This window comes from Alligator mississippiensis, chromosome 13 (assembly GCF_030867095.1).
Source record: "Alligator mississippiensis isolate rAllMis1 chromosome 13, rAllMis1, whole genome shotgun sequence".
Lineage (NCBI taxonomy): Eukaryota > Metazoa > Chordata > Crocodylia > Alligatoridae > Alligator > Alligator mississippiensis.
The window spans coordinates 24,755,879-24,768,812 of NC_081836.1; the positions used below are offsets into that span (position 1 = coordinate 24,755,879).

Consider the following 12,934-nt stretch of genomic DNA (forward strand, 5'->3'; position numbering starts at 1 on the left):
GCAATCACATGAAGGCATCTTAAGGCAGCATTTCATCTACACTGGCAGTTAAAGGCATGACCTCTGGGATCTCTTTCCCTTTCTTTTCGACAGAAATTACTGGAAGCACAGCTCTCCCTCTTGGGGCCTACTTCTGCTCTCGTAAGACATTTACAAATGTCCCAGAGCCTGGAGCTCCAGCAATCTGCAGAAAAATAAATGAAGCAAATATATCCCTGGAGTGTGTTTGGAAAATACTAGGTTTTATTAGATGGATTGATGTTCAGACTGACAGTTTTATCCAAAGGCACATAATCATGAATATCTAATTGGGAATATATTACAGCTATGTAATTCCTTCTAATATGTATGTCCAGAATCCTGTTTAAAAAGAAGCACACGGCTGTGGTGTTAACAATTTTAGTTTGGGGGTTTTTTTTAGCAAAATTACAAGATCTCCAGACTCCCCATTTTCATTTCAGATGCATTTCCCACAGCTCAGCAACTTCTCATTCACACCATGTGGTTGTTTGTTTCCAGTAAAGTTAATCTGGTTTCATAAAACAGAGACAGTCAGACTGGTGGCAGAAGTCTGCAGTGATATCAGACTATGCCAGGCAAAGCAAGCTTTGAACGACAGGCCTTATTAGACTAACAGTCATTTGCTGTGGCTACACAAGTCATGTTGCATGTCAAGATGGTTGGGAAGAAAGGCTATCCAAAGTGTGTCAGAGTCCTGGCAATGCTGAATTGGCTTCAGCTAACAGACAAATGCACCAGGCCATTTCCTTTATTTTCTGTCACAGTTGCCTCCACTCTTTCCTTAAGGGCAATGGGTAAAATTTGGGGTGCAGGGTATACTTTTAAGAAAAAAATATTAATGTGAGTTATTATAGGAAGGCTTGATAATGAGGGGAAGACCCATTCAGGGCCCTAGCTCTGGTGCTTTGTTTTTATCTATTGTGCAAAAAAGATGACATCATCAGGTAACACACAAGAGATCATCATTTTCGAAGCCAAGCCAGCAAGAGACATTTACCCATGGAACATACAGAAGGTGTAATACCTGCTGCCAGCCAGGTGTTATATCCTTGACCTTTCTCTCTGCTGCAGTGATTCTGGGCTTATATCCAAATGTGGAATCCCAGGCACACCATGATCCTCACCTATCCCAAAAGGACAGCAGTAGTCTTATGACCTACAGGATGACTGCTAGTGGGCTAGAAGAAAGGGATGACAAGAACTGGAGGAAAGAAAAAGCAGGAAAAAGGGGAAGACAAAGTGAACAGGAGAAAGACAGAGGAACACAAAATTAAAATGGAAGATTTCAAACTAACTGTAAGGTGTGAAAGGGCCATTAGATTGTATAGTCTGACCTCCTGCATACAGGTCAAAGAATTTCCCCCAGGTATGCTAAAGATTGCAGAGAAACAAAAAGGCAAAGAACCAGCAAGAAAGATAAGGCACTCAGAACAGTCTGATGGCCTTGTTTGCTTGCCATATCTAAATCACAATGAGATGGCAGCAGCAGTGACAATATTAGCACATTTCTAACGGTGTTTCTTTTCACTAGCTACTAAGAAAATCATGCAAAATAGGACAAATGAGGGAGGCAGCAGGTAAGCTTAACAGGACAATAAGAGGTGAAAAGGAGTGGGTGAGACAGACAAAGAAGGATATGACAAGCAATGGGGTAATGTAAAAAAGGAGAAAAGAAGAATAGAAGTGAAGGCAGCTTCAGTGCAGGTTTGAGACTTTACTCCATTCTGACTCATGCATGCATCACTTCTCTCTTTTTGCTATTTTGGAAGCCAGTTTCTCTCACGCCTCTTCTTATCTAATTTACTGCCCCCTTCCTTTCTGTGCTGTGCACAGAATCCCTCAGCATGAAACTTGCCCTTTCTTTCCCATTACTCATCTATGTACTTGTACCTGTACTCCTGCACTCAGCCTCTGGGGTCCTCACTGGATTGACTGCACAGTCCTGCATGGTAGCACATGTGAACCAAATCAAGCATCCATGAAGCAATGTCTGCCAGACCTCACCTGGATCATTTCAAGGAACATTTAGCATTGAGGTTTCAGCACAAGGGGAGCTGAGTCACTAGCTAGTGTGGGGTGTTCCTGTTGTAGCCTGAGCAACATTTCTGTTCAGGTGTTTGGGATGGACATATGCTGCTCTCCAGACCCATGATGTTCTTATGACAGTTTCTGCTTAGCACCTCTCATGTTCTTTTTTTTTTTAGAAAACATATATGTCACTTCCTTTGTCTTTCTTGTCTTTCCCTTGCCTTACATGGCATGCTCATGATTTTTGTTCCCAGATGGATATGGCCCACTAGTATGTTACAGTAAGTCCTTCATTTCCAGTTTTTATGAAGACCAGAATCATCTCAGGTCCACGTGACAGAGAGAATGAGGAGGAAAGGCCATGTAGCAAGCCTCATGCCTTCTAATGCACCATTCAACATCTAGGCCAACTTCTGTCTATTTCTTCAGTTAGTTCTTATCTCACCAACCACCTGTGCTGGGTCATTCTGGCCAAGAAAATATATCCTTAGTTACAAGGCCTCTTCTTTTTCCCTTGTGCTGTAGTCACCAGGTACAAAGCCCTATGTATGCAGAAAGGCTGACACTGGTTCTGATGTTTTCCAAGCAATATTAATTTATACTGAGACTCACAGTTTTGAGTGTTGTTGTACCAGGACCAGGAAACAACGTAGCAACCAAATTGGTTAAAGTATGACTACAGTCCATATAAAACAAGCCACATGAACCTTCTACTTCCTAATCTACAGCAAAAAGACAGGAAGAAATAAAGGAGACCTACAGTAAATCACACAGTGTCTCTGCGTTTCTTCAAACAGAACAAAAATGCAGAGACCTGACTGAGAAAACATGCAACACTGGCATAAATGAAGTTAAATTGCAAATCAATTAACCCTCTGAGCCCTGGTGAGGTCTGTGTTTGATTTGTCAACATAGAATTTCGTGAAGTTAATACACTAAGCACCCAGCCTCTGGGAGTGACTGATGCTTTCAGCAGTTTTCTTTAGCATTCTTTTACTTGGTTTATAACCCCTGTCTCAGGCAGTGGTTATAACCAGTTATCACTACTGGTTCAATTTCAGTCTCTTTCTTTTTCCAATCCAGACTTCCAGATCCCCCATCAAAGTGTTTTGGATCTAAAAGTGAAATGTTCTCAGAGATTGGACCAAACCTATTTTAAATCCGAACCTGTGGTCCTGGGACAGAGTGGGCTAATATCTGCATGAATGCTAAAACTCTCAGTTAGAGGTCAGATGTTATCCAAGTATAGTGCATTAAAGCACTGAACCTGATGGCCTACAAGTCTGGGAAAGAAAACACAGATTCTATAAATCTACAGGGATTTATAAAACCACAACCCAATATCTACTTCTCACCTGAGTCTCCTTCCCCAATGGTGTCCCTCTCTGATTCTTCAAATTATCATGTCCACCCTGCTCTCATGCCTGAATCCCTATTTCTCACTCCCTGTCTTTTATAGTGAATACAAAGGTTGAACTGCTTGTTCCATACTTGTGAGCTTCTGTACCAGTGAAAAAGCAGCTACAACTCTAGATCACCATTCATTTGCTTTTACTTACAGCTTGCATGTTGCCTTCTGTTTGAAATAACAAAGATAAAATATCAGGAATTCACAGTTTTTATTCTCTTTCCTATGCCCACCCAACTCCCCCCTGCCATTGATGTCAATGACTCAAAGTCCTCATTGTACAGTAGGTCTTGCCAGCGTGGCACTCAAAGGGTTAATAAACCATGGCTTTTTGGACAGATAAGACATAAGCTGATTCACCAATAGGAGCACATGAATTATTACATTACACACCGTGTTATGGTTTTCTATAACGGTTCTTTGGAGTTTCGCCACAGCCAGTTGTGTCACAGGAGAGAATGCTGGGCTTTTTTCCCAAGCCAATACTTCCCAAGAGATCAGGAAGCTCATTCGTAATGGCCTTTTCAATCTTCTCCAAGAAACATCCTCCAATGTAGGAACACTGTGACGAGAGCAGCTTGAAGCTAGTGATGGGATTGATTCCAAAAAAGTCCTTATAGGCCTCACGGTTGGGCAGGTCAAACTTGCTGACATTGGTCTTTGCCAGAATGGACTTGAAGATGTAGAACTTGTCAGGATCTTCCACAATGTCCTTGAATACCAACTCCCCATCACTAAAGAAGGTCATTTTGTCCTTGTAGGTTTGCAAATAGCGGTCTACCAAAAGGGCATGGATACGAACCCTGATGGCATGTTGGCGGATGAAAGCAATCTTATTCTCCAACCTGTTCTCAATCACCTGATTAAGGTCTTCCAGGAGTGAAATCTCTTCCTTAAGGAACAGATCCTGGTGGGTGTCTGGCTGGTATTCCAGGGGCCAGAATGAACTGACATAGACCCTGGGAGGTTCGGTGACATTGATCAGAGGAGCCAGGCTCCAAAACAAAGCTCCGTAGACTCTCATGAGCTCCTGAGTGACTAGGCTGTCAGCTTTGTTCAAGATGATTCTGATCTGAGACTCACGACCCTTCAATTGTCGAAACAGCATCTCCAGCTCCAGGCCCACATCCAGCTTGGTAGGGTCAAAGACGACAAAGATAAGGTCAGCTCTGTCAATGAACCACTGGCACACATCATTGAATGGGTAACCTTTGGGAGAGGAGAGAAAAAAATCCAACAGAAATGGCCTGACTTCCATATCTGACACAGGAACACTTGATTCATCTCATAAGAGAGACAAGGCACAAACCCACGGTGTCTCATGTGCTATCAGACTCAGACCTGTATTGTGCAGTGGGAAGCCTTGGATTTCTTAGATAGTAAAACTGGGTAAAAACCCTTGTCATGAATCCCCCTATTAATGCATACTCAATTGGTAATGCTGCCTGTGTGTCATTCTGACCCCAGTAAAGTCAACAAGAGTTTTGCTACTGCATTAAAAGGAACCAAGATGTCACTCCTAGGCTTAAGCTAGAAAATGGAAGGAAGGGTGTAGAGATGCCATTTACTTTGTTAATCAATGCTCTGATATATTTAGAGAAGATAATACCAATAACATAATAATATTATATTTCAATAATATACTGTAATAATTGAAGATGATCCAAATATTTTATATATTTTTTTCTTCTGATTTTCATCTCTGAGGCCTAATTGCTGGAGAAGTGTGTATTTTTCCACTTGTACTGTTGGCCCATCTGGAATTACACTCCTGCCCATCCCCTTCCAAACCTGCCTTTTTTCCTTGTTGCCTCTACTAATTCTCCATGTTCTAATTGATTTCTAAAGCCATGGTTGACCCCATCACTGCTGACTAAGATACTTAGTCTATGGGATGAAAACCTCAGGATTCTGCCCCAGATGTCAGATAGATAACTGCTGTAATACTAATATTCTGGTGGAATTTATTCTATTGTATTCTTTAGCACACTGGCTTTGGCAGAGATCTGCCCCAGACTAACAAGAATATGATTTTAAAAAAGATGGGGAATCTGCAGTTCATGAATAAATAGTACATGAGACACTAATCACCCCCATCCTGCTTAAGTGTGTAAATATTGTACCTCCAAACTAAAGATGAAAGCTTCTGCATCTACTCTAAATACTGGACATGTCTCTTAGGCCTCTGCTTTGCTACTATAATAACCTCAAGTAGGCACACTTTTGATGCCCCTGAAATGTAAAACTAAGCTTTTGTTATTAACCATAAATCCTCTTCATTGGATTTTTGTTATCATCCTGCAAAAATATTGTCACTCCTCTTTTAATGCTCCTTAAAATGAACAGAGCAAATCACTACCTCGTTCCTGTTGCTTGCGGTTTTCAATGATGCCTGGTGTATCCACAAAGGTGACCCGCTCCAGAAGTTTATGAGGCACTTCTATCCCGATCAACTTCTCCAAGAAGTTCTGCCCAAACTTTTCGAGAGGTGAGAAGGAGCGTGCACTGTCAGCAGCCATCACAATACCCTCAATGGTCTTCAGCTTTGGGCCATGCATGATGACAGTGAACTCAGAGGTAGTGGGTTCTGCCCCTGTCCAGAAAGGAGACAAGCAAAACTCAGGCTGTGTTGCAAAGTCTAAGCAACAGGTTAGATTTCGACACACCCTCTGGCTGAGACTCCCTGTGGAAGATACATCTTAATCATGAATATAAAGCAGAGGATCCAAGCATCAGTGATTACCAGGTGGTGTCAGCATCATGCAATGGTATGCTGCATGAGTGTAGGAAGTATTATCTGCAGGGCAGAGTCAGGGTTGAGATGCCTTAATTGTAAAAGGCATGATAGAGACCCAAATCCTGCTTTGCTTCCATATCTTGATTATCCCAGTTCAGAGATCTCAGTACAGAGCTTAATTCCAATGGTCTATATGTAGCTGTGATTAGGGATCAAATGAGTTATTAAGAAGGCCTGGGAAATGTCATTCCAGTTGTTAAAGCAAATTAATTGGCTCCATACAAGGAAGGAAAGGAGAGAAGAAAAAAGGCAAGTTCCCCTCATGATATGATGGTTCTGTTGCTGGTTGGTAGGCTGCCTGCAGTGCTGCACTTCCTGGGCTGGAGGATCTCAGCCATGGTCCTCTGGGCTGTGGGAAGTGAGACTGCTGAAGAGGCAGATGTACAGCTTACTCCCTGGTGGGAGCCTCTGAGAGTTATGAGGAGGTTGTGCTGTCAGTCTCCAGGCAGGAGAAGAACAAGGAAACCCACTTCTCTCCCTGAAGCTGCCTCTCACAGTTACAGGAGCAGGTTTCCTGACTCCAGAGAGAATGACTCGGGACCTCTTTGTCCAGCATCATAGCTGTCATGAGAACCTGAAAGGTTGTAATTAGTAAAAATGGAGATTTATGAGAATGGGGCTGAGAACAGCTGGGAGGTAGATTTACAAGTGATGTTCTGACTGTGACTGAATGAATACATGGACTTAGAAATGGCAAGCACCAGCTTGTACCTTTGCACAGCATAACAATGGAAGAGCCAGAGCACGTGCTACCTGTGTAGAGCTGGTAGGGTGTGTCATCCAGGCCTAGGAGGTAGTTTATCATGGTGGATTTGCCAACGCTCCACGGTCCCAAGAAGAGCACCATCGGCTTGGAAGTAATCTCTCCATCTGCACACAGGGCAAGTAACAAAGGAAGTGAGCAAACAGTATAATTTTGTGCTGCCTGAGCAGCATTTGCCCTTTTAGATCCCTGCTGTAATGAATATCCTGTACAAACAACGAGGCATTGCTGGGGAGTGTGAATGCTTAGCTACACATTCCAAGCTCATGGAAACATCCCACGGTCCCCGCTCTTCAGCCATTCGCAGGAGCAGGGCAGAGCTGCTGAGCTGCACAGGGAAAGGGTCGGTGGTACACAAGTACAGCCATGCTTCTTATTCCTCTATATTTCTGCTTATCTTTTATAACCTGCCTCACTGTGATAAGAGAGATGGATTAGACAGGCCAGCCCATGCCTATTCCAGCTACCATACAGGTTTGACTATCTTGGCAGGAGACTCTCTCAGTGCTGTCAGTCATGGATGAGGTAGAGGAAATGAATTGAGTGCAGCTCCTCTCCACCCTTCCAATGCATTGTGTCTGCTGCCTGCTTCTGCCAAGTGAGTATTTGATGTCCTGTATGAACAGCTGAGTATATGGTACCCTGGCTGTAGTGCTTTCCACAGGGTGTCATAGCACCAGTTGTGGCACATGACTGGGATTGAGGTTTGATCCAGCTTTCATCAAAGTCAGTGGGAAAACTTCCGCTTTGTACAGTTAGAACAGACCTTCAGACTATGTCTACCCCATAGTGAGTGTGCGTGTGCACGCTCAGGAAGGAGTGGGGATTCCAGCCAGGACATATTGCTGGTATGGTGTAGACGTACCCTGCATGACCAGTGTTTCTGTAGCAGTAACACATGGGAGAACCAGACTCTCCTCACGGCTTACTGGGCTGAGAAATCTCTTGAACAGAGATGGACAAATTAGGGCTAATTCCATTATTAACTAGCATGCCATAGTCAAAGTATCACCCAGCAGAAATTTAACTGCTTCCATCTCATCCTGGATTAATGCAGATGAGTTTTGTGAGACTGACTCTTTCCAGATTACACAAGGCCTTGAAGGGAAGGGTTTTTATTTTTAATTCTACTTGAAAAAAATATTTACCTGATGAATTTAGAATCAATTTTAGAGACCCCCATTTTTAAAGGCACCAGGGGGTTCAAAATGTGCTTGCCCCTGCAACAACCAGTACTTGTGCAGGATTGGGAACTGCAGCATAATGGCTTCTCTATTTTGCACATGCAAGTGGTCAAGTGAGAACGTTTGTGTGGAACAGATTCGCAGAATTTTGCAACTGCCTCTTTATATCTTCTTTAGAATGAAACTCAATTTGCATTTTGTCAACCACTCAGCAGCCTTTCTCAGGCTCTGAGATGTCAGAACTGCAGCTAGACAAAAGGATCTGTCGTTTATTCAATTGTGTGCAACCATTTAAAATATGAAACGTTATTGTTATAAAGACCAAAGTGATATGCACAAAATTCTGGAAGGGGCACTGCTTCTCAGCACTTTGTAAGCAAGGTCAGTGTCTTGCCTCAGGAAGGGGATAAGTGCTGGTTCCAATTCCACCATGTGTCAGATAAAGATCTGTCGTTCACTCACCTATTTTTCCTTCCCAAACTTTTGAGGCCTTGGTCACAGCTACTCTCCTTCCAGCTGGTCAGATCCCCCTTTTACATATGGGAAAACCAAGTGGTGCAAACCCCTGCAGGCTTTGAAGCAGGGTGGAAGAAAGATGCTGCCAGTTGCGTAGCATGATACAGCCCAGCATGTAGGAACCAGGGAGAAAATTTGCTGGGAGCCCCATTGAAATCATGAGAGTTTTGTCATTGACGCTGAAGGAAACAGGATCCCGGCCTCTCCAAATAAGTAGCCCTTATGCATATAACTAGTTCAGCTGAAGCCAAGAGAAAGCCTTGCAAGGTGGAAGAATGGTCTTGTAGGATCAGACCTGAAGCCACCTGCTGAGAGGCAAGAATTAACATCTCTTCTGGGCAGGGTGATGCAGGTGTTCAGCACTTCCCAGGGTCTGGCCCTGATCTACCCAAGAGCACTCAACCCAGCCACATATAGGCAGAGAAAAAAATCACCCCTCCCTGTTGCTGCCAGTGCTGTGCAAAGGAGCCCCCTAAAGAGCCATACAGTTTGGGATAACTACTGTGAGCAGCACGTCAAGTTGTGCTAGAGATCAGCTGCAGCCATCATCCTCAGGTGACCCATGTCATATGGCATTCCCTCCTATTCTACTTATGGCTGGGCCACAGGTAAAGGCTGACAGGTCTGCTACAGCTGAGGCTAGCACATGTGATCCTCACAAATTAAGCTTGTATTTTCAGGGGTAGAGATCCTGGATCTTTGCTTTCACTCATAGATTCAGTGTTATGGTAATACTTAGAAGGCTCATTTCCCTGTACTAAACTGAAGCTATGGCATAGCCTGAGCAGTGAAGGGAACATGTTGAAAATAGTTAGACATCCCATCAAATTTATCCCGTGCATATTACATATATTCATTTATGTACCATAACCCAACTAATATATACTACTCCATGTAAGACTAAGTGGTTATTAAAAAAAATAAAGCAAAATGTATAATGGAATGGATGTCATGTTGGCAGCATACACAGGGATGGATCTTGAAGAAAATCAAGGAAAGCAATGATTAAAACTAATGTGTTGTTATACTGAGAGTAGATATGAATATTTTCACTAGTGTCTCAAGATGCTTGACAGATATAAATGAATTCACCCTTCTCGCTGACTCCCATTCAGGGCAGCACTTACACACCTACAGAAAGTCCATGTGGCCTCTGAGGGTGGTGATTTAACTTTATATATTGGAAAACAGAGGGTAAGTAGATTGCCTATGGTCACCAGCAAGGCTAAGTGCTGTCAAGAGTATCAAGGATTTATCTCTGAGGGGGGCTAAAACTAAGAGGAAGAGAAGGACAGATTTACAGCACAGGTCCCACACAAGGCACGTTTTGTCTCCTTGACAGTGTCTACACAAGATGCTACTGTGCAGGTGTTACTGTGCATTTATTTAGTACTTATAAACAAGTACTAATAAATGTGCAGTAACCCGAGTTACTGCACAGTAGTGCCAGTGAACACCATTTTTGTGACACTACTGCACAGTAGCCTAATACTACTGCACAGTAGCGTTGGATCACTGTTATTGCCATGGGATGCTACCACGCGGTAGTATCGAGTTACTGCGCAGTCAGTCTCACATGTAGACACAGCCCTTGTGCCTTGAATTACCTCAGACAGGCTTCCCCCCAGCTTATTGTCTTTTGGCTGGTTGCTCCCCTTTGCTAATCTCCGGAGGGTATTCTGTCCCATTGAAATCAATGCCAGTTTTGCCAAGAACTTCAGCGGAGCCTTCACCTCCTCTTTCACAACTCCTGAATCTCAAAAAGTTCCTCCATCTCGGAGGAAAGGCAGCAAGAGGGCACAGCAGCCCCCCTGGCTCTCCAGGGACCTAGCAGACCTCCTGAGGCTAAAAAGAAAGGCCTACAAAGGATGGAGGATGGGAGTCACCTCCAAGGAGGATTATTCTGCACTGGTCCGGTCCTGTAGGGAGCAGACCAGGAAAGCCAAGGCTGCAACTGAACTCCAGCTAGCTTTGAGCATCAAGGACAATAAAAAGTCCTTTTTCAGATATGTGGGGAGCCGGAGGAAAAGCAGGGGCAACGTTGGACCCCTGCTGAACCAGATGGGGCAACTGACAACTGACGCCTAGGAAAAAGCCAACCTATTAAATAGGTACTTTGCGTCGGTCTTTCATCAGCCCCATGGGACGCCTGTGCCTGCTACAGGGCCGGGAAGTCCGGGTGAGGGTGATCCCCTGCCCTCCATTAATGCTGACTTTGTGAAGGAACATCTTGAGAAGCTGGATACCTTCAAGTCAGCCGGCCCTGACAATCTTCACCCCAGGGTACTCAAGGAGCTGGCGAGCATCATAGCCCAGCCTCTAGCACGGATCTTTGAAAACTCTTGGCGCTCTGGTGTAGTGCCCGAAGACTGGAAGAAGGCCAACGTGGTGCCTATCTTCAAGAAAGGGAGGAAAGTGGATCCGGCTAACTATAGGCCCATCAGCCTGACTTCTATCCCGGGGAAGATCTTAGAAAAGTTTATTAAAGAGGCCATCCTTAATGGACTGGCCGACGTCAACATCTTAAGGGATAGCCAGCACGGGTTTGTTGCGGGTAGGTCTTGCTTGACCAATCTCATTTCCTTCTACGACCAGGTGATCTATCACCTGGACAAGGGAGATGAGATTGATGTCATATATCTTGACTTCAAAAAAGCCTTCGATCTGGTGTCCCATGATCGTCTCTTGGAGAAACTGGCCAATTGTCGCCTTGGGTCCCCCACGATCCACTGGCTGGAAAATTGGCTCCGGGGTCGGACCCAGAGGGTAGTAATTGATGGAAGTCACTCATCGTGGTGTCCTGTGACCAGTGGGGTCCCCCAGGGCTCTGTCCTTGGACCCATACTGTTCAACATCTTCATTAACGATGTGGACACTGGAGTCAGAAGCGGACTGGCCAAGTTCGCCGATGACACCAAACTTTGGGGCAAAGCATCCACACCAGAAGACAGGCGGGTGATCCAGGCGGACCTGGACAGGCTCAGCAAGTGGGCGGATGAGAATCTGATGGTGTTCAACGCCGATAAATGCAAGGTTCTCCACCTTGGGAAAAAAAACCCGCAGCATCCTTATAGGCTCGGCAGTGCTATGTTGGTTAGCACTATGGAAGAAAGAGACTTGGGGGTCATCATTGACCACAAGATGAACATGAGCCTGCAATGCGATGCTGCGGCTAGTAAAGCGACCAAAACGCTGGCTTGCATCCATAGATGCTTCTCAAGCAAATCCCGGGATGTCATTCTCCCCCTGTACTCGGCCTTAGTGAGGCCGCAGCTGGAGTACTGCGTCCAGTTTTGGGCTCCACAATTCAAAAAGGATGTGGAGAAGCTTGAGAGAGTCCAGAGAAGAGCCACGCGCATGATCAGGGGTCAGGGAAGCAGACCCTACGATGACAGGCTGAGAGCCCTAGGGCTCTTTAGCCTGGAAAAGCGCAGGCTCAGGGGTGATCTGATGGCCACCTATAAGTTTATCAGGGGTGATCACCAGTATCTAGGGGAACGTTTGTTCACCAGAGCGCCCCAAGGGATGATGAGGACGAATGGTCACAAACTACTACAAGATCGTTTCAGGCTGGACATAAGGAAGAATTTCTTTACTGTCCAAGCCCCCAAGGTCTGGAACAGCCTGCCGCCGGAGGTTGTTCAAGCGCCTTCATTGAACACCTTCAAGATGAAACTGGATGCTTATCTTGCTGGGATCCTATGACCCCAGGTGACGTCCTGCCCTTTGGGCGGGGGGCTGGACTCGATGATCTTCCGAGGTCCCTTCCAGCCCTAATGTCTATGAAATCTATGAAATATATGAAAAAGTTCAACTTCAAACTGCTCTGCCACTGGCATCTGATCCCTAGCACCTTACAGGAGGTGTTTATCCTGCTTCACATCCCCAGTGACACCAGCTTGTGAGGTTTGGCCTTTTGTGTCTTTTACAGTAGTTGCAGGAGATGTCATTGAGAGGGATATGGAGCTCCTTTCTCCTCCATCTCATAGCCTGATTTTTCTGCTTCTGCAGTGCTCCCAGATTAAGGAATGATAGGTCAAGAAAGGCCCCTGGAAACCAGGTACACAGTCGCCACAGTTATCAGACATGGCCCCGCATTCGCCTTGCCTCCCCTTTGCACTGCAGTGCTCACATCACTATGCATAGGAGCTCAGACATATGCTTTAATTAGAAGCAGAGCTATGGATTCTAGGGGCTGCAAGTAATGAAAAATGAAT

At 44.9% G+C, this 12,934-nt stretch overlaps 1 protein-coding gene across 2 annotated transcripts in view; it reads right to left on the reverse strand.

Annotated features, from left to right (window-relative positions):
• Positions 1-221: 221 nt before the first annotated feature.
• Positions 222-12,934, reverse strand: part of SRL (sarcalumenin) — a 45,818-nt gene continuing 33,105 nt past the window's right edge. For both annotated transcript variants that reach the window (XM_006266872.3, XM_059716215.1), the window contains 3 exons: positions 7,008-7,124; positions 5,817-6,050; positions 222-4,666 (listed from right to left, as the gene is read on the reverse strand). In XM_006266872.3, coding sequence (XP_006266934.1) covers positions 3,855-4,666; positions 5,817-6,050; positions 7,008-7,124 — 1,163 coding nt within the window. In that variant the 3' untranslated portion in view covers positions 222-3,854. The remainder of the gene's footprint in view (positions 4,667-5,816; positions 6,051-7,007; positions 7,125-12,934) is intronic.